At 35.8% G+C, this 20,849-nt stretch overlaps 1 protein-coding gene across 1 annotated transcript in view; it reads right to left on the bottom strand.

The window, feature by feature from the left end:
* EXOC2 (exocyst complex component 2) overlaps positions 1–20,849 on the bottom strand; it is a 127,130-nt gene that overhangs the window by 38,187 nt on the left and 68,094 nt on the right. The window contains exons 13-22 of the mRNA XM_068198379.1: positions 20,087–20,211; positions 16,861–16,929; positions 16,440–16,597; positions 13,245–13,366; positions 9,622–9,683; positions 7,277–7,357; positions 6,302–6,361; positions 5,367–5,428; positions 3,795–3,861; positions 1,810–1,926 (exon numbers count right to left, since the gene is read on the bottom strand). Of these exons, the coding sequence (XP_068054480.1) occupies positions 1,810–1,926; positions 3,795–3,861; positions 5,367–5,428; positions 6,302–6,361; positions 7,277–7,357; positions 9,622–9,683; positions 13,245–13,366; positions 16,440–16,597; positions 16,861–16,929; positions 20,087–20,211 (923 nt within the window). The remainder of the gene's footprint in view (positions 1–1,809; positions 1,927–3,794; positions 3,862–5,366; positions 5,429–6,301; positions 6,362–7,276; positions 7,358–9,621; positions 9,684–13,244; positions 13,367–16,439; positions 16,598–16,860; positions 16,930–20,086; positions 20,212–20,849) is intronic.

The raw sequence follows: 20,849 nt of genomic DNA, 5'->3' as shown, positions 1-20,849 counted from the left end.
TTGCCTTTCTGCAATGAACATCCCAATGACTACAGTTTTCAGTTCTTGCATTAAAGCCATTTTGAGCCTCTACCCTTTAACATTATCTAATTATCAGAACTGTGTATACAATTATATTCAGAAGCTTAATCAATAAGCTGGCTGAATTTTATGGGATACATATTTTTTTCCTAATTCCTAAATCATTAAACTGATGATAAGTTGAATTAAAGAATCTCCATAGAGAAGTACAAGAGTCATGAGTACGTGCCAAGGTAGCATGTGCTGGAAGCACAATGCAATGTTTGGCTGCTTTATGTAATTTTGTATTTGGCACACTAAGAAAAAAACTGAAATAACCATATAGAATGTAAGGAAATGTTCTTGGCTACAATTTATAATATCTGTACTTCAGTATATTAGATAATGATTTCCCTACTAACAAAGGCAACTTTGGAAAAACACCCCAGTGTAAGAACAGATAGTTTTTCACTAAAACACACTACCAAATTCACTTTAAGATTAAATTTATAAAGCTGACAGAATTTAAAAGTATGATTTAGTTTCAGTCTTTTCAGATAAAAGCTAATATTAAAAAAAAATTGCCAATTCTTTATTATAACTTTTTAATCTAATATTTAAATAAATTAAAAACTTTCAGGAGTTTAGGTGACAGAACAAAAAACAGAAATAATTAACCCACCTCTCCAAACATCTGTGAGCTTACATCCTCATTTAAAATTAATAAAGGGCTGAAAAACTGCCCCCTTATGATGACTATCTAATTATCCAGATCCCCCCAGCTGGCATGACCCATTGGTATGTCCCATGCAGCACTGCATCAGTCAGAGTTTTCAAAGGGTTAATACAGATTGGAAATTAATCTGCCACTTCAACATCTGAATTTGGTAATTTATAAATGTACCAAACTTTTAGTGGCAATACTTTGATGTGGCTGTGCAAGGCAGGGTGTTGAACACATATATAACAGATGTCTTAGCTGCTTCCAACTGTATCGGGCTCAACTCTCAGTAGCAAAAAAAAGCAATATCCAGAGTAATTTTCTACATTGTACTAACCACACAAATCATTGCAATCCCTTTCAAATGCTATTCAAAACTACTTAGGCTGTAGAAATTCAAGCAACATTCAGGCATAATGGGACTAAGGATGTACTACGTAGTTGAACAATCAGTTTGAGTGAAATACTGTACTCTGTACTGGAAAAGATAACATTTTACTTCCAACCAACAAATATTTCTGTAAATAAACTAGCTTTATGGTCCTAAGAATTAAGTCACAACATTTCTCATAAGAAGTGATTAATCTTCACAAAAAGGCAGGAAAATGAGACAGCTACTGCCACCCACTTTGACATTTTCGTTCTTTGAAAAACAACAACCCCCCACCAAACACAATAAAAAACCCCATGAACTAGTTTGTGAACATGAGCTATCAGTAATGCAGATTTCCAGATGAAATAATTTATCACGTATATTCCTGAGATAACAATCTTTTACTCTCTGCATTGGGAGAACACAGTGACATTAAACAGTGTTACTAAGAAATCTGATAAGCTCTGCCATTGAATACACAAGTCCTGAACAAGAGCTCACACTTTCTATACCAGCTACTTAAGCCCTGTATGAACACACAGAACCATATCCTTCTTCTTGTTGTGTCCAACCAATGCCTGGAGTCCCACCTATTTGTCAAAGGCTAACCCAGGAATCATTCTGGATGTTTGGGCACTTGCACCTACTTTTCACAGAAGGTAAAACAAATAAAAATCTTCATGCAAAGATGCTTCATTCCAGTGCTCTCACTTACTTGAGTTATTTTATCAACACCTTGGAAGCCATGTTTCTCAAAATGTTCAGCTATATTTAGGAAGGTATGACGTTCCAGGTAACGGCAGTTACTGAGTGCAATTAAAAGCCTCTGCTCCTAAAAATTAGGAGAGGAAAGAGCATAACAGTTGAAAAAAGAAGTATCGTCATAATCAACACTGTAAATGTATATATTTTACCGACACTATGTATATATTTTACCGACACTCTGCATAATAAACATTCTCATAAATAAAGTAGGGTTTACAAATATTTTTGTCAACAAACTACTGAGAACTGAATGAATATCAGGTATGATGATTGAACATGATGCTTCCTCTTATAGGATCCAGAGCATTCATTGCAATAGTTATGACTAATACAGAAGTGTGGTTAAGACTTCTTTACAAAAATTAGGTTTGGACAGCTTTCCAAGAAGCTGTTTCTGGATTTTACTTTGTTTCAAGAAATATACTAACAATTATGACCATCATAATATCAACTGAAGATCATCTTCACTTTCCCATGAAGGTGGCTAAAGAAGGGAAGCAGTTACTGAACAAATGTATTCACCAACTCTAAAATACTAGAAGGTTCTGAACTATATTATATATTTTCAGCAGTTTGAAGAAATTCTAGTTGGTTATAATGTATGTCTGTTCTTCAATGACTTTTTTAACTACAAGGGAGTCAAATACATTCTGGAGTTGAGATATTACAATTGCCTTTCCTTGATCTTGATATAAGATATAGCTTCCAAACAACGAACCAAACAAGACAGAACATTTCAAACTACTTTTCCACCTCAGATCAAAGTTAAAATCAACTGAGAAAACATTTTGAAAACAAAATTATTTGACAGCAGTCACCATAACAGCGCTGATCTGATTAAAAATGGTATTGGTTTTCAGACCCAGAACTCCTGACAGTTTTGTATTTCAGTAATACGATGACTAGGACTGAGAGTTGCCTTCTACTTTAAGTTATAATCAGGTAGCATGCAAACTGTTCAAAAGACAAGAATTAAAAAAATTCAGTGACCAATCTTATTCCAATCACTCACTTTCTCTGTTCTCATTCAAGAAAGAGAAGACAAAATATCTTGTGATTTACATAAGAAAATGATACCATGGAACCATGGAAGCCATACATTATCTAAAATTATGATTTTTTTAAAAAAAAGTTTTTGTACCTATGTCATATAGGAAGAAGCCACAAGTCAATAATTAATATCAAATCTATGTGTTGCAAGAATAAAATAATATAAAAAAGTAGTTATTATGTCTACAATTCAGAAACTTGCCCCAATTTGGCAACCTGTGGTTCTTTATTGTAGCAGAAATGCTTATTACTCTTGTAAATTAGGCAAAGTTGGGCTTCTGACACCATTTAAAACCTGTACTAAGGAATATGAATTTCACAAGAGGTTAGGTTTCTTGCAGGTAAAATCTGTATTTTTTTAATCAGCTGCTTAAATGGAAGAAAGTATATTAACCAAAGTGTCAAGAATATTAAAAATTCTTTTCCAACTTCCTAAAAACCCAAAATCAAACAAGCCAAATGAATAACCAATACTTAGTAAATTTTCTGGAGGAAACTGTATTACTGAATATCTGTATCTTTGTGGGTTTTAAAAAGTAACTAATAATCAGACTGATTCTAATCTAAAACAAGGTGATAAATCAAAAGTCAAATCCTCAACCGACTTAACACCAGTGCTATTTTCACTGGTTTTTTTGATGCCAGTTTAGTTTCTGAGGACCTGTTTTCAAAAACCACTTTCATGAGTTACCTTAACATGGTACACTAAGATACCATAAAAACCAGTGCTTTCAACAAGAGAAATGCCTACAGAATACAAAATTTTTCTCTATAAAAAACAAAATAGACAATATTTACAATATTGTATCAATAAAAAATAGCCACATTCCTGTATCTTTGAGAAGTATTTTCACATCAGCTTTTAGATATAGAAGCCAAACTTACCGAAGAAAGACTTGATTCTTCATGAATGCTTCCAAATAAATCTGGAGATGAAACATCAACTGAAAGACTAGGAATATTGTTAAAAACGTAAGTATATACGGAAGTATAGTGCTTTGGATACATGGTGGATTCAAATCAACAGGAATGAAATGCTGCCGCAGTGTCCACCAAGAGTCTTCTTGGTGCTTCCCTGCTAGCTCCGACACAGTGGCTGCAGGGGACACCCTTCCATGCTCAGGAGTGTGGAAGAGCGGCTAAGGGTTATTAGCCCGGTTTCCTCACCATCACTGACAGTGCCCTTTCCTCAGAAGGCACTGTCAGTGATGGTGAGGAAACCGGGAGGAGACAATCCAGCTTGTATAAATCCAAAGTTTATTGGTAGCTCTGGGGAGCTCTTGGCCTCAGGGAATACAACACTGGAAAGCCCCTGAGGAGACCTGAGCAGCCCCTTTTCTTTGGGGGTGGAAACAAGGGAGGGGTTTGGCTATCCACCAACAGGGGACAGAGGGGAGTGGGACATGAAGTAATTGACAAGCAGGACAACATATCGGGGAGCTGAGCAATGGGGGACACCTGGCCCTTGGCCAATCACTCAACGCCCTTTGTGGAAGCTTCTAGAGAGAGGGGCTGGAGAGTCGAGCAACAGCCAAGGTGCCAGGGAAGGGATATGGGTATTGACATTTAGGGAAGGGGAGACAACTTGGGATGAAACCATAAACGAGGGAAAAACAGGGACAACCCAAATAACACAGTACACCAAAATGCAATTCTGTTTCAAACCCCCCTTACACCAGATAACAAAGCAGTCCACATTGTTCAGTTTTTCCAAGATGCCCACAAAGCTTGCAGGAGAAGATTGGTGGTCTGATAGTACTATTCTAGCTATAGACCTTTCTTTTCCTTCCTAAAGCATTTTTCTTTTCTATAATTTATATGTTTTGCCACAGATTCTGTTTTCACACCTATCCAGCCAATGATCATCTGAATAGGAAGAAAAAGAAATTTCATTAAAACAGAGTTAATCTGCCCTTTGCAATGCATATTTCTATATTTGCCAAGTCTCTGGCTTTTCACAAATACTTGTAACTCCTGGAAGCTCAGGCTACTCTGAATTGTTTTGGTCTCTAAAATAAGTGGCTCATAAGAATTTACTGAACAAACAACTTTCGTGAATTTAGCAGAAATACCAATACAATCAGTAAAAAAATAGAACGGAAGAAAGGCAGGGGATGTTTCACCATGACTGGACATTACTTAGTGACAAGTATAACTGATTCCATGTAAAGTCATGTCAAAACCAACACATCTGCTTCAACAGCACACAACTTGTGTCACTGAATAAAACGGTATAAGTAATATTAATTATCTTGTATGATCTTTATTACATGATGCCACACAGCATTTTGACATAAAAAGTACCTGATCTTATTTCAAAGCACCACTATAAAGAGGCAAAAGTATTCACAAGAAATATGAAATACAGAAGGGATAAAACCACAACCCCATTGAAATGTAAGACCTGCACACACATTTGCAGAATACTACACATAAATCTTATTTCTTTTTACTTACTGTGATGTATCTATGTCACCATCAGGTTTGGTGCTCAGTTGTTCCAAGCAATCTATAAAGCCCTAGGAAATAATAAAGCAAGATCTAAATTTTCTGCCAGAACTAAAAAATATTCTCAAATTTGCTTTTACTACACTCAATAAAAGCAGAGCAATCATCATCACCTGGTTTTGTCTTAAACCTTGCATAAATACAGTAACGTTTAGTTACAGCTTTTGAATGCATATTTTCTATTTTACATGCATCATAGTGTACTTGTAGGAAAACATAGTAATTTTTAACTCTGATAAGTAATTTTCATGATGCATGTTTAAAATTATGCAATGATAATCTGCTGATTAGCATGGTTAACATTTTTCATGTGCTCAATCTGAACCGTGGATTCCAAGTAAAAAGTGCAGAAGCACCACTATAATCCTTTTGTTGCTTTGGCTAATAATTTCTTATTAAATAATTTCTTATTTAATAGGAGACTAAGAAAATAGTTCAAAAACCTAAAGAATGCTAATACGAAATTTCAAATAAATTTAAAAAAAAATCAGATTTTGTTACAAAGAACACTGTTTTCTGCTACAAAAATTAAAAGCCAGATCCTCAGCTGATGAAAACCAGAATTTCTCCTCTCACTGCAGTTTACAGATGTTAGATGGCATCAGCTCAGGAAGCATCAATTGTCAGTAAAATCTTGAAAAATCACATTCAGTAAAATTCTTGAATATGTTACTTACTCTCTCAGGATTTGCCACCACCAGATTGAGCTAGTCAGCTCTACCTACTTTTAAAGTCACACATTTCTCAGAATCCCTGAGTGATTCCCACAGGAATAACAGAGTCGTCAACTTAAGCTACCTTTTGGGAGGTGGGTAAGGTACAGCGCACACATTTTTGATCGTCACTTGTGTTGACAATTTCATACTTCAAAGTGATCAAGATACCTGCATGATCCCAATGCTTAGTTGGCACACATCCTCCTGTGTTTTCTGCTGCTGGAAAACCTGAGGATGCAAGCATATTATTTCAGCAGAACAACTTCACATGGCCTTATTCTCAAGGAAGACCTGAGTAACTTATCCCTAAAGACATGACACAACTAAAGGAATGGCTGCTGGGACACTGTTTTCTTATAGATCAATTTCAACTTTTCTCCATCCTAAAAATGGGAGAGACAATACAAGTCCCAGTAAACAGTTTGATAAGCATGAGGAGATAACACAGTAAAAGGAAGGAAATCCTAGCACATGTGATATGTGTCATTGTTGGCTAATGGAATTGCAGCAAAAGCTCCCAGGATATTTCAAGGTCTTCATGTCCTAAAAAGAAGGATTCATCATACAGATGAATTCACTGCAGATTCTTTTGAATAATGTTCACTAAGAAAATAGACCAGCTAATCAAAAAGATTAATGTAAATGAGGAGAGAGAAAGCATATCTATATGCAGGGCCCCAAGGGAGTTTGGAAGTGTTAAACTCCCTTAGAAATAACATATCAATGTTTCAATCAATCAGGGCCTCAAGGTACTGAGCAGATGGGGACAAAAAATTGAATTTGAGTTCTTCAAGTAATTTGGATCTAACATTGAGTGAAGAGTAACTCCTAGGAATGGCCTCTCCTTCTTTTTTTTTTGTCTACTGCTATCTGAAAATTACATGAGTAGCACTTTTTTTTTTTTCCAGAAGAACAGCTTTAAGGATTTAAATACAGGTTCCATCCACCCCATAAACATAATTTACCCTTAACAAACGAAGCACAATTGTAAGTCTAAAAGCTAGCACAAGTGAAAAGGTGTACATGGGAAATAAAAACAGAGGAAAGTTATGCCCTTGGATCATTCTCTGAAAGTTCTTTTCATGTAAATTACTATTGGGTTTCAGAAGAAGAACAAAAATGAAAACATAAATCAAAACTTACACTGGCTTCACCAGGTTTGCAGTCCAACACAGTTTTAAGAGATTGCAGGGAACGAATAATGCACTGTTCAAACTGGGATGGCTGAAAGTCAAATGAGTTGTTAGCTGTAGATAAGCACGTTAAATACACATTACACAAATACATAAAAACTTACAGGGTGTATAGTAAGCTCTTTATTTCCAAATTATCCCAAATAAGGGGTGGGAGGGAAAAAAAATTCACACTTCATGTATTACTAGAGGATCCTTTCATAGTGATGTGCTTTTTTACGTAGGTCAATGTATATTTTTTTCTCTGAATGAGAGACTTTTATACCAAACAGCCTCATATAAAAGGCCTAGGAAAGATTTTTAGAGCTTTTTGTGGTTGCATTACAGATGCCTGTTGACACACTCCCTCCTCTGCTCCTTGATCCAAGATGGAATTTCACCTGGGATGTCCAATATTTCTGCACTGTATTTCAGCAAAAATTTTGTAAGAAAATCAGACTGAAGCTTGTTTCAAATGGAACAAAAAATGGTTTGAGGGGATGTTGTTACCTCCAGGTTTCCAAACCTGCAATTTGATTTGTCTCGATCACATGTATCAATTTCATCCTGAAAGTGCAAACAAGTTCACAGCAGAGTCAGTAGTCAATTTTTCCTTGTCTTTCTCTCTTCTCTGATAAGCCACACTTAATTTTTTTAATGCATTTTTTCTGCTGGTATTGAGCAGGAGCCTATTGTGCAGGACAACATGAAGCAGTCACTGCTCCAGAAAAGTGAGACATCATCTTACTGGATTTGGGTCAAAGAAGTGGACAAAAATGTTTTTAAGTCCTGTAAAGTTGCTTTTCATTCAGTAAATAGTTTATGAGATGCCACCAACTTTAGGCTTAGGAATAACTTTTATTTCTGTAAATGATGGAGGTGGACTGGGAAACTGATGCTCACATGGCAAAATGAAAATAATGTAAAAGCCACTAAGACAATCTGCATTTAGTATTTTTGGGTTCCTTAAAAGAAGAAGGCCAGCAGTAAAGTGTTGCTCTTGGGTTTTTGCTTCCACACTATAAAACATCACATATCAGGAGAGGAAAGTTGTTTAGATATGTGAGTCTTTGGATATTATGACGCTGAAAAAACCTGGTTCTGTATCTCACTGTATCTTTTACCTAGAATATAAACGCTAAGAATAAATGTGTAGAATAATGACTCTTCAACCTTTCCTACAAACTTAAAATACAGTTTCTACCTCAAGCCTAAAATGTCACTAAAGAGACTGCCTGGTCCTTTTTTATACTGGTTAACCTTTACTCTAATATTACCCCAGTGAACTCTACTTTAGTAGGTAAACAATCTTTCTATCACAAAACACAGTCAACTTCCACCATTAAAATTTGGCATGTTTCAAACGTGGCCTCAAAGGTATCTAGTGATGTACTGCATACAAGTAATGAATGGGTGATTTCTAAGCACAAAAATTACTTAAGCAGTTTTTTAATAAAGATGGGTTAGTCTACAACACAAGCATAAAGCAATAACATTTCTGAGGAATAACCTTCCCCCTGCCTTCCTTCAGCCGATGAACACAGTGAAAAACAGAAAGGTTAAGGGACTTGCCCATAGCAGCAGCAACTGAAATCAAGACCAGAATCTGTAAATCTGGTGATAGCAATACAATTGACAACAACACTCCTTCCCTACGGTATGCATATTGTGACTGCTTAATGTCCTCCTACTCAACTTCAAACACGTATTTATAGAAGCAAATAAGAACTAAAAAAGTCTGTGGAGCATTCCCTTAGATAACATACACAAAGCAACTGTCCCTCCCACAGGCCTTTTCTGCTTTCGCAGATTGTATTTAACTCACACCTACAACACGCTTGCTGTGTTTTAGGCATTACTCATTACTGTTTATTTCCAGAAAGCATCTCACTAATTTATCTGAATTTGGTTTCAAGTCATTGGTTGTCTGCATGTAGGCAATATGCTAAATTAGTAATTTTTCAGTTCAATTTCTCATTATAACATATAAGTGATCTATTTATTCAGCTACAGACCAATTCCATGGTAGCGTGCCTACTAAGTTATGAAGCATTTTGATGTGAACTGAACTTGTGACCTCAAGTATGACTTTTTACTCCAGTAAACCATTCAAAGAGGTAACCATTCAAACAAATAAAAAAAATTAGTGTCCCATATTTTCCTATTTTAATAAAACAACAGACATCACTATGCACACACAGATAAAGTCCAAAGTATTTTAAATTTTGGAGGATATAGAAATCACTTTCATTACCCATGCAAAAGAAAGAAAAAATCCAGCAATGGAAGTGCCTACAAGACACCAAGTATACCCACCAACGACGTCAAACCTTCATTGTCAACAACCCAGTCCTCCTTTTCAGCTAATCTCTTTATATCTGTAGGACAAAGTAAAAGGGGAAACATGGGATAGGTGGGTGGGGAGAGAAGGTATAAGTTTTAATTATTAAAAACTTCTTGAACTTGAAAAGAAACCACAGACACTGGAACTGCAATGACTAGGCATACAAGCAAATTGCACTACAAGCTTCAAAGCCTTCAGTACTCTCAAGTGACTAAGAATGGAACTCACACATGGTTTGCTGCTGACACCACACAGAGAAGCACATCTATGATACATGGCAGGGCTTGCATGAAGCACATTGTTTACTGGAAAGCTTAGAATTAAAGGAATATTGCAAAGGCTTTGGGTTTGCTTTTGTTTTGTAAATTTTTAATCACAATATAAAATACTTCAACTAAGAACCCAAGTCTCTAGCCTATAACGCTCTAGCTCTTAATTAAAAATGAAAGAGAAATTGCCTAGCATTTTAGCAAAGACAGAAAGGACATCATATAATTCATATTCAGAACTATAAAAGAGGCACAGGATCCCCACTCAGGGTCAAAGATCCATGGGGCTAGATTTTCTTCAAAAGTACATGAACACATATGCAAAAAGCACTCTTCCATTACCCAGAAGGTGTTAACTTATACAAGCCTACTATATAACTATTTATTGGGATGAGAATCCAAAACTTATGCCACAATTCTCCTCTGGATGGCGTGCATCGTGCATCATCACTGTGTTTTGGGCTTAATTGAAGTGTAAACAGAACAAAGATGAACTGTGTGTGGTTTGCAGTGCTTTGACATATAGTTTTCCCACACAGAAATTGCTCATGAGAAGTGTCTGCACATCATGAAAATCTCTTTTAAATGAAACAAAAATTTCAGTGAATTACCATCTCTTCTAAAAATCCAAGAAAGGAGGATAACTAATGCATGTTAAAAGATTTCTTCAAAATCTTAGTGCTTTCTGTAGCTAAATTAAGAAGCTTAGTTATAGCATCATACTCTGCAACTCTCACCTCTCACAGAGGTATAGGCTCAGTGAGGATAAAAGGCATTAAGGGATTGTGTAGAATAATGACTCTGTTCACTTTTCTACTTAATTCAATTGATATTCTTCTAAGGGTTTAGATTGCACTGGTCTGCCTTTACATGCTTTTGTGGCTGCTCACTTTTGCATTTTTTCCTAGCTTATACAAATATAAAACCCACCAATTTTCTTTCTTATATTTCACTGCTCATCAAATTCCAGTCAAATACATGTATTTATAACTCCCTGTCTAGTCTGGCATTCACATAATTTCTCTTCATGACCTTTATGACCAGTGACCACATACAGGAGGGAAAGAACACAGACTGCCTCTCAGGGCTAGAATATGTACATGGTGTTTATCATAAGACAACAAAAAACTCCTGTGCGTGGGCAGGTTAATTGTATTTGAAAAGCTAAAGTGCTCTAATGAATATTTTAACTACATCTGAATATTTTAACTACAGCTGAATGCCTTTACCAACTTACAACATGCAACAAGAGATGAGACTGAAAGTTATATCAGCACTTCACTCATATTTCAGAGAAATTAGACAGGTGGAATTCAAGTCCAGGAGAAGCCTTTTTGACTTACATATTGCAGATGCAGCTACTTCTGAGATACATTTACATAGCTCCATAAGAATATCCATTACCTGTACTTTCACTCGTTCCCCAATAAGAAGAGTTTTTTCAAGGGCCCAATTAACCTGGTCATGTGCAGAAAAAAATCCCCACTATCTTAAATACATTCCAGAAGTACAATTTTCTTTAGTAGGCAAAGAACAAAAAAAAAAGGGGCCCACAGATAAGGTATGCAATGCAACAGAATGAGAGTTATGACACAAGCAGGCATCTTTCCTCCTGTTTGATGCTATAGCCAACACACAGAACTGCTTCACTGAGAGGGGATGGAAGCAGCGGCCGAGGAAGGCTGCTGTTATGGCTAGACAAAAGAGAGCTACATTATCGAGCTGAAAACACATACCAGCATCCCTAGGGATCTGCCTTCTCTTGATTCAAGAAAGAAAAGTATGAACTGTTTGTATTAAAAACTGCGGTGCAGACTACCATAAGAGTTTTTTGTACACAGAAAGTGTGGCCTTCAATCAGAACATGCAGAGCAGAAACTCTGCATCTGAACAAAGAACTGGGCTATTGCCTTGATGGAACAAGTAGGTAAAACCAGTAACACAACAGATTTTTTCATCATTGGTCACATATTGGAGCTCTCTGCACTGTGCTGGAGAAGCTAGGTAGGTAGCTCAGAGATTGGATAAGCCAAGGACTGTCAGGAATACGGTTGAGGGCTAAATACTTCCTTCCTTTGAAACAGCAGGACATCTGAGGACTCCCTCACAGTTCCTTGACAGAAGAATAAGTCAGTCCAATAAGATCATACTCATGTCACAATTAAAAGGAAAAGAATCTCTTACACCATCAAGAAAAAACAAATGAACTTAATTGTGCTAAGGGATGAAAAGCAAAAAAGACTTTCTCATACTTTATGTGAAATCTGAAATTGTGATAATACTGCACAGAGTTTTAAGGAGACAAGACAATGTATGAACTTTTATAGCCAGCTTGCTTGATATTAATGCAGAAAAAAAATGTTAATTGTGAAATGGGATTTAATAAAACAAGAGTCAAGAATGCAATTCATATCAATATTGTAACAAATAAACCATAGATAACTAATGTCTTGTTATAACCAAAAGTTTAAAAACATGCTTGATATAGCCACCTATGCTTGGCATACTTAAGCCTAGAGTAAAACTCTTAGCCTACATAGAATCCTATGTTAAAGATGAAAAGGGACTAAATTGTAATATTAAAAAGCCATAATTTTTTTAACATTGAGGGTAAGTCATCTTTTGGAAAAAAATTTCATGGCCCTGCTAAGGGAATTAGTAGATCAATCTGCCCCGATTTTAGGAAAGACATTTATTTCTAGGAGATCTACTTAATTAAAATTTTAGTTTCAGAGTTGAATACAACACAGAAAGAAGAATGGCCTCTGATGATATAGAGTCACATTAGATTTAGAGAATGTGTTACTGGTCTTCACAATCCAGACACTTATGGCAAAAGTTGTGTATGCAGCAGGAAACCCTGGGGATTACAATGTTAGTAAAAAGCCCTGGAAACCACACAACTAAAATACTTTATAAAGGGCCATGGATTGTTGTTTTGGGCTTTTTTTTTGTCCTTGGGAGTGGGACACTGCTTATTTAATTCTTCATGTTATAGAAAACCTCAAGAAAGAAAATAAATTCTATTTCCAACACGGAAAAGCTGCATAGTGAAATAAAACACTTGCGTGGTAGAACTGTCTGAACCCAAAAGAAACAAGTCTAACCTACTCAATTTATTAGACTGAGAGATGAAAATACTCATTACTTATTTCTGGCAGAAAAATGAAGTATATGAGTAACTCTTGTGAGAGACTACAGAATCAGATGAGTCCACTGCCACTACAACAGCTGTAACAAACACGGTTATCTATCAGAACATGGTTTGGCCTAATTAGGGGCACAAAGAATGACAGTAAGCAAGGGGACCTGCAGCCTTCCATTACCTTCAGCTGTGTGTTGTAAGGTCACGATAATGCAACGTACACGAAGGTCCAGAATAAGATCCTGGATGATCTGAAGCATGTCATTGGGTATCTCCAGTGCAGTAAGAGACTCAGAACTAAGCCTAGAAAACAAATAAAGTTAGGTGGAAGTGTAAATATGATGGGTTTTTAGGCTGATATAACAACACTGAATTTTTCAGACATATTCTGCATATATAAATACAACAGTCCATTCTCAGTATATCTTTGAAAACCAATTATCCCATTCTGAGAAGATTAATTATTTATTTAAATGAGAAGACTGTAAATGCAAATTTATTTTTCTCTAAGATTACAATAATGTCATCACAGCAACATACCACCCTTTTTCTACCATCTTCTTGCACTTCCCTGCTTGATCTCCTGTCCTGTGATCCAAGAATAATCCTTTTGGAGCACAAGCAACTTTTTTTTTGTTTTTAGATGAATGCCTAGGTCAAATACAAAATCCACAACTGGGTTTCTGTGATATTTTTTTACTTGCATGAAAACAGTAACCATGATTAAGGTGCCAGAAATGGTGATGTGGCTGTGCATCAGATTGCTAAGAATATACATATTCAAGGAGCCAAAATACAGTTACTGCACCATAGGCAAAGTAAATTAATTCACTGTTTTGCTTCCAACTCTGACCAGGCACAAAACACTGGTACTACGGGTGAGGATGGAGACATTAATTTCTGTTTTTTTTTTTTTTTTTCCTTTAGAAATACTAACACAGCAGCTACTTGCAAGAATTAGCATTTCAGCTTTCAACTCAAAAGCTGCACCTGCGTTCAGACTTAGGGGCACAGAGAGATGTTCACTGCTTTTATCCAACTCCTGGATCTGTAAGCAAGGACAATTCAAAGGCACTCACTGCCATCTTCCCTACTGCTAATACTGGGGACAGTACAGGTAATAGGAAGTGCCAAAGTGGAGGAACAAGAAAGCAGAAAGCAAACAGGTGGAACATTTCCAATCACCCATCTGTAGGCTCCAGTTCCATACCCCTGGTATTGGGCACAAACCACCAAACTCCCACCATTAATGAGGCTGCTCTCCACCCAGCACAACTACTGAATTAGTAGATTAGAAAAATCTGTACTATCTCAGCCAGCCAGGATGTACAATGTACAATGTACATACCCGTCTATGAGAAAGTTAAGTTGCTTTAGACTGCACAGAAGCCTTGTACTTTAGAGTTGATTCCACTGAGCACACAGCTGTCACAATCCTAAGATCATCCTTTTTCTCTTATAATACCCCCTAACAAATACATACCTTCCATACCTTTATAGTAAGGCAAAAATCTTATCAGCAATGGCTCACTTGATTGCTTAGCTCTAATTTATTCTCTGGAATCTATTCATAATGGGCAATGACAGGATGGGGTAGAAGAGAAAGATTGTGCTACCACCTGTGTGATACACACAAATATGTATGCATGATATCAGCTGTGTGAGACATCCAAACAAGCAGAAAAATTAAGATCAGACAGATGTAATGACAACTCCTTGTTATCTAATACTGTGAGTTCTATCAGTCTTAAATATAAGCAGAAAACAGTAAATCATTTGATTTGTTGATTTGCTTTGCCTGAGATGGCAAAAAATAATAAAATTCTATCATGTGCTTCACAATGTCTTTCAGTTATGAACTGTGAAAGTAAGGCTTAACCTATTACATAACTTTGCAACAAATAAAGCTCTTAGGCAATGTGTAGACTCCGCTTGGGAACAGGCCACCTTCATCATTAGTGAGTCACAAGAATTTTGTCAAACTGTCAAAGTGTGAGGGCTTGAAAATTAAAGTACTTGCAGCACTTGCACAGACTTCTGACCTGGTCACCACTGATCAATATTCTATGATGACATGTTCCATTCCTCTTCTCCAGATTCTCCTTTTATTCTCTACTTTTGATCACTTTTCAGTAAAGTATAGCCCACTTTATTCAAGTGGCATCACTAAGAAAACAAGGTGGGGAAAGGAGTAGGAGGGAGAGAGGATTTCCCCAGCTCTCACTTCAGTTGATCATTACAAGGGTAGCGCCTGGAAAGCAAAAGGAGATTCTCTGAAAGAGAGTCTTCATGTAGTCTGTAGCCTTAGCCTGGATTTATCTCAGATGGCAGGAGCACAGCTCACATTTAGAGAACAGTTGCTTACATTTCTAAGGCAGTATTACAGATGTACGAGTGCTAAAGGCTAGAATTTTATAATTTGAGTGGAACTCATGGCTTGCTTCTCATAAAAGGACAACTCTGTCCTTTATATCCTTTCATCAAGTCAGTTCCTTCTTCAATTGAAAGCATTCCATAAAACTCAGCCAGAATAACAAACTTCACATGCAAATATTTTTCTATGTGGTTACAGTACAGATAATTTAAGTGACGACAGAAAGTGTTAAACAGACTTGACGACAGGTGTGTATCACCCCATCTGCACTAAGAATATCTATATGTGATTATAACCCTTTCTCTTCTTCATCTGTGCTTTGCCTGTTACCTGCTTTGAAAACTCAAGATAAAAAGTAGAGTATCATACCCGGGTATTACTCAAAAGGAGTAGTTACTTTTCAAAACTTAATGAGAACTCTTGTAGGCCCCACAGACAAATGCAAGCAAATTTTAGAATATTAGTGAGTCATTTTGCAATTAATGAAATGTACATTATTGATTTTATAAAAAAATATAAGCTGAATGACATTATAAGCAGGAGTATCACCTTCCATTAAACAACTGTAATGGTAAATTGTGAGTTAAGAATAACTACAGTGAAAAACATGGTATTTTCACCCATTTTGGCAAAGATAGGAAGATATGTAGCAAATGCAGCAAATAATTGCTTTCTACCCTAAAGAATTAAATCGTGTTTCATTCACTGAGCGCCTATGCTCTATGCTGTGCCAGGCAAATATTTTGTTCAAACTTTTTCATAAGATGCTATGGGAAAAAATGAATATATTATTATGTAATAAGAGTATACCATGAGACACTGATAATCACAGTTGTACATAGAATCCTAAAATAGACATAAGCAATTTTTTTTGCCATCCTATTTTTGAAAATGTTAACATTCTCAAAATTCAGGGTTTTTAACACAATTAATAAAACATTTTGTCTTAAAGCACACATATGCCATGAATAGAATCATTTTACGGGTCAGAGATCCATTTACCTTACAGTTTGGATAACATGTGTTAGCCACTGGCCAGAAAGTTCAGATTTCATCTCCCAGCCACCATACTGTCTTAATTCTCCTTCTCTGAGGCTGAATGGAAGCAAGGCTCCACGTATAAGTTTTACCAGAGAATGCATCACTTCCTGAATCATTTTCTGCATCAGAAAAAGGGGAAGAAAATTCAAGGAAAAATCTCTTCCAAGATGCTTAAGCAGCCATGTATGCGCTATATACAACAGGGAGAAATGTTAGATTTACAGGTGGCTCCATATGGTAGAGAAGGGAGAAAAAGGAGGTATGAGAACACACAAATTATATAGAAAATCTTATTTTTCAAGGTGACACTAAAGTATCTTGCCATGAAGGACAAATGAAAGAAATTAGGGTTCTCCCCACCACATCTCCTCCAACTACTTACCTTGAAATCATTTTGTCTTTGCCTAGCATTTTTCTTCGATCTTTCCATTTGGCCAGATTTTTCAGCAGTCTTGTGAAAATGAGAAAATAGAAAAGTGTAAGTATCTTATAACCACTGTTAAAATAATTCTGAAAAAAGGGGTTTCAAGGTGAAGAAGTGAAAACCAATGAGTTTATGATGTAATTACAAAAACGAACTCAGGGCATTTCACTAACCAAAGACTACATATATCTCAATAAACTCAACTTACTGAAGGTAGGTACCCTAATGTTTAATTCTGAGGAAAAATGTGTGCTTAAGACAAAGTCAGAAACTTTGAGCATAAGAGTAGCTCAAACAGTACAAACTTCCTGAGGTTTAAGTTTTCTCACTGCAGTGTTAGTGAGATCTAAAACATATATAGTTCATTTGTGCATCAAGTTTACATGAAGAAACTGTATTTTTTTAGCATGGAAACTGACCAGAGAAAGACAGCAATGTGAAGTGGGAGACAAATTTTGGAATGAAGGCAATTTAGAAATGCATGATTTGAGGGGGAGGGCTGCAGGGTTTTTGTTTAGTTTAGGAACAGTATTTTGTTACAATGCTCTTTAAATAATTCAACTAATTGTAAAAGAGACTGCAAAATAAGCAGCATCTTTATTGTCACTTCTTTGAGAACAGAGGAACATGAGTACACTTTGCATGACAGAGTTACAGTTGAAGAAAAACGTGATTTGACTAATAGTCTTCCTGTTTGTAGTTCTACCCTTCTGTGAAGAGTACTGAGATCTCAGTGGATTACATTGAAAAAGTTATTTCAAATCCTAGGTGAAGTGCAGATGTCCAACTTTTTACTTAGAAAATCTCCTATTTTATGTTTGTACAGCAACATCTACTGGACAAGAAGCGCAATAACATGACAGGAGTGTCCTCAAAGACAATCAGTTTACATTCAAATGATTCATTTGAAATGCTCTGTTTATAAAAATCCTTTTTTAGTTAAAGCATTTAAGATCTTTAAGATAAAACAAATAATTTGAAGTGAGCAAAAAATAGAGAAAAATCAAACTGCTTAACAGTTTTGGAAAATACATAGCTATAAAACTCTTGTATGTTAAAGCTCTGAATTATACCATTTCAGACAAGGAGAACAACCTTCAAATTATTGCTGCATTTAACTCCCACTTCTCTCTTCTAAAGCATTAAGAAGAAAATAAGTTGTATTCCTTGAAACTTCAGATAGAAACTTTAAACTGACACTGGTTTACAGCTGGATTAAAAAAAGCAATTCATAGATCCTTGATACAATTTTTTTTTTCAGTGGTTTTGCTGAAGACCAATCTTAAACCTTTCCTGCACAGACAGACCAAAACTATCTTGTGGTAAGATCAACGGTTACTACTCACATTTGTGACTTCACCTAGAGTGATTCAAAGAACTCAACTTTTCAAACTGTTGAAATACCACACACATCTTAACTGACAAAATTTTAAGGCATACAGCTAATCTTTCAGAACTAAAACCCTACAAACTGAACAACATAAAATACATCCTGAAATGCGTATGTGGAGATTTTCTTTCTACATTTTTTAAATGTCTTGAAGACTTAAATAAGCTAACTGAAATAACCCTGTATACCATTTTTCATAGGATGTTTCTTAAAAAAATGTAGCAATTGCCTTGCTTCCTGATTGATGATATATACCAAGCAACATGGCAAAATAATTTTCTTTGTGGACAATTAAAATTTGTACTGTTTCTGACAGCAAAACACAAACTTTCAGTCTTGAATGCACTGTGCTAACAGATATTCTTAGATGCTCTAGAAATTTTCCAGCTTATGCCGCTCCCTCCTCTCACTCATCCTCAACTGACTGTGGCATGCAGAACACACAGGAGGAATGGATTCCTTCCTATCTCCCCAAGAACTTTTGGGGCTTCTGTAAGGACCGAAGGAGTGGAAGAAATCAATTGTGTGGGGATTAATTTCTCAGAAGTTCAGAATTAGGCCCAAACATAGAAGATCATATGTACCTTACAATCTAGCAACAAAACTACCTCTTTTTTCTCTTTTTTATACATTGAAACAACATTTTGTTCAGGCAAGACAGAAGATCACTACATTTTCCACTTGCAGTCATTTTTGTGAGCAAGATTCCTTAATCTTGTTTACAGTTCAAGTCTTTGTTTCTCTAGAAACTGCTTTCTATTTCATTGTACACAGAAAAAAATCACAGTAAACTTAACAGGTGAATTTCTAAAGTTTAATTTTCAACAGTACTGGTGTCAAAAAGAAAGGTTGTCATTTCCCTTATAAAATAAATTATTTTTGTGAAAGTCAACAGTACTAAGGTTTATTCTTGATTTTACTTCCTTCCCTGAACATTAGGTGTAAATGTCATATTTTTCTTTTGATTTTTATCATGTAAAATGAGGATCACACATAGCATCTATTTCACTGAAGCCCTGTACATTGTGTTCAACATGTAAAGTGCTATAGTATCTTTTAGAATCATATGAAAACAGTATATTGATTTATAAACAGTAGCAGAAGATAGATTAATTCTCATAATATACTGCAAAATAATTAATCAAAAAATTAATTTTGAGAGGTATCCTTTCAAAATCTCTTAAGAGCGTGCAAATAAAAACAATATGTGTCATAAATCATTACTTTTGCTTTTCCTCTTCTTCTTGCATTATCAGGATGATTTGGAAAAATCAGATCATCTGAGCGAGAAGGAGCAGTAGCACAGGTAGTTGCAGGTGACTACCATTCCAGACTAGAATCCCTGTAATCTGTCTGTGAATTCTGCTCAGTGCCTTGGTTATTTTGCAATTCTGGTCTTGAACCTAACCTCACTTCCAAATACTTAAAACTCAAGAAATGAGTACTCCTTTTCCAAAGAAAGGAAACAATATTTTTTCTGTATGACTCTGCCTTTTACATATCTCTACCCTTAATGCAATGTGTTATTTCTTCAGATCACCAGTGAAGGGCCAGCTATGAGTAAGAGGTGAAAGTACACAGATATTATTGAGTCCAGCAACTGGAACATACAGTCACACACACAATCCCCACTGTCAGAATTTAATGTAATTCCACTGTATGCTTATGTTATTTTAAAAAGAAAAATCTCTTACTAAAATAAGTTGTTACTTCTACCAGTGAAATAGAATACTTCAAATATAATTATTACAGACCTTTGTTATTTATAAGTCCTTTATATAGAAGAATCCATACCTCACTGAATAAACTTCCATTCACATAGGAAACCCAGAGCTTCCAGAAGTTGGGCAGCTGACTTACAACAAGTTTTGTCAACTTTTCAACAAATACCACTTGCTGAGGAGCTTTGTATCGCCAAGCTAAAAGGGGAAGAGAGGATGGAAAAAGCAACATTAACATTTTTAAAAATAACAAGAATGTACTACAAGCTTGCTGCTGCACTGTATTACACAAGTGATCATAGAGTATATATAAAACCTTTCGGGTAAAAATAAAAAAAATTTAAAGCCTGGTCCATATACGTGTACACAATCTGTACACATACACGCTCTTTCTTCTCTTGTATGCTTACAAGGCACCAGCACTGTGACAGTAACTACAGAATAGTTCCCCTTGTGGGGGTATCTAAAGCAATCCGCCTAAAGACTGTCCATTCAGACAGTCTTCTGTCTTCAAACCACTCTAAAATGTAAGGTAATGTGAAAGCAATCAAGACATTAGAAAAGTTTCTAATGAAATCTTGGCAACAGATAACTTTTTTCAGTTTCCTCTGAAATGGGCAAAAAGGGGTAAAGAGAAAACTGAACAGAGGCAGATGTAGTCATTAACACTACAAGTATAAATAAAGGAAAATAAAGGAAACCTTGTAAAATATTCTTCCATAACCATCTAGGTTCTCCGTTGAAACTTTCATGATTAGAGAGGTTTAACAAAACAGGGTATCAGCACAACAGTGATAAGAGACTTGTATTTCACTTCAGGAACTACAGTCTGCTTT

Source organism: Anomalospiza imberbis, chromosome 1 (genome assembly GCF_031753505.1).
Source record: "Anomalospiza imberbis isolate Cuckoo-Finch-1a 21T00152 chromosome 1, ASM3175350v1, whole genome shotgun sequence".
Classification (NCBI taxonomy): Eukaryota; Metazoa; Chordata; class Aves; order Passeriformes; family Viduidae; genus Anomalospiza; species Anomalospiza imberbis.
The sequence above is the reverse complement of the archived record's forward strand: the minus strand, read 5'-3'. Positions and strand labels throughout refer to the sequence as shown.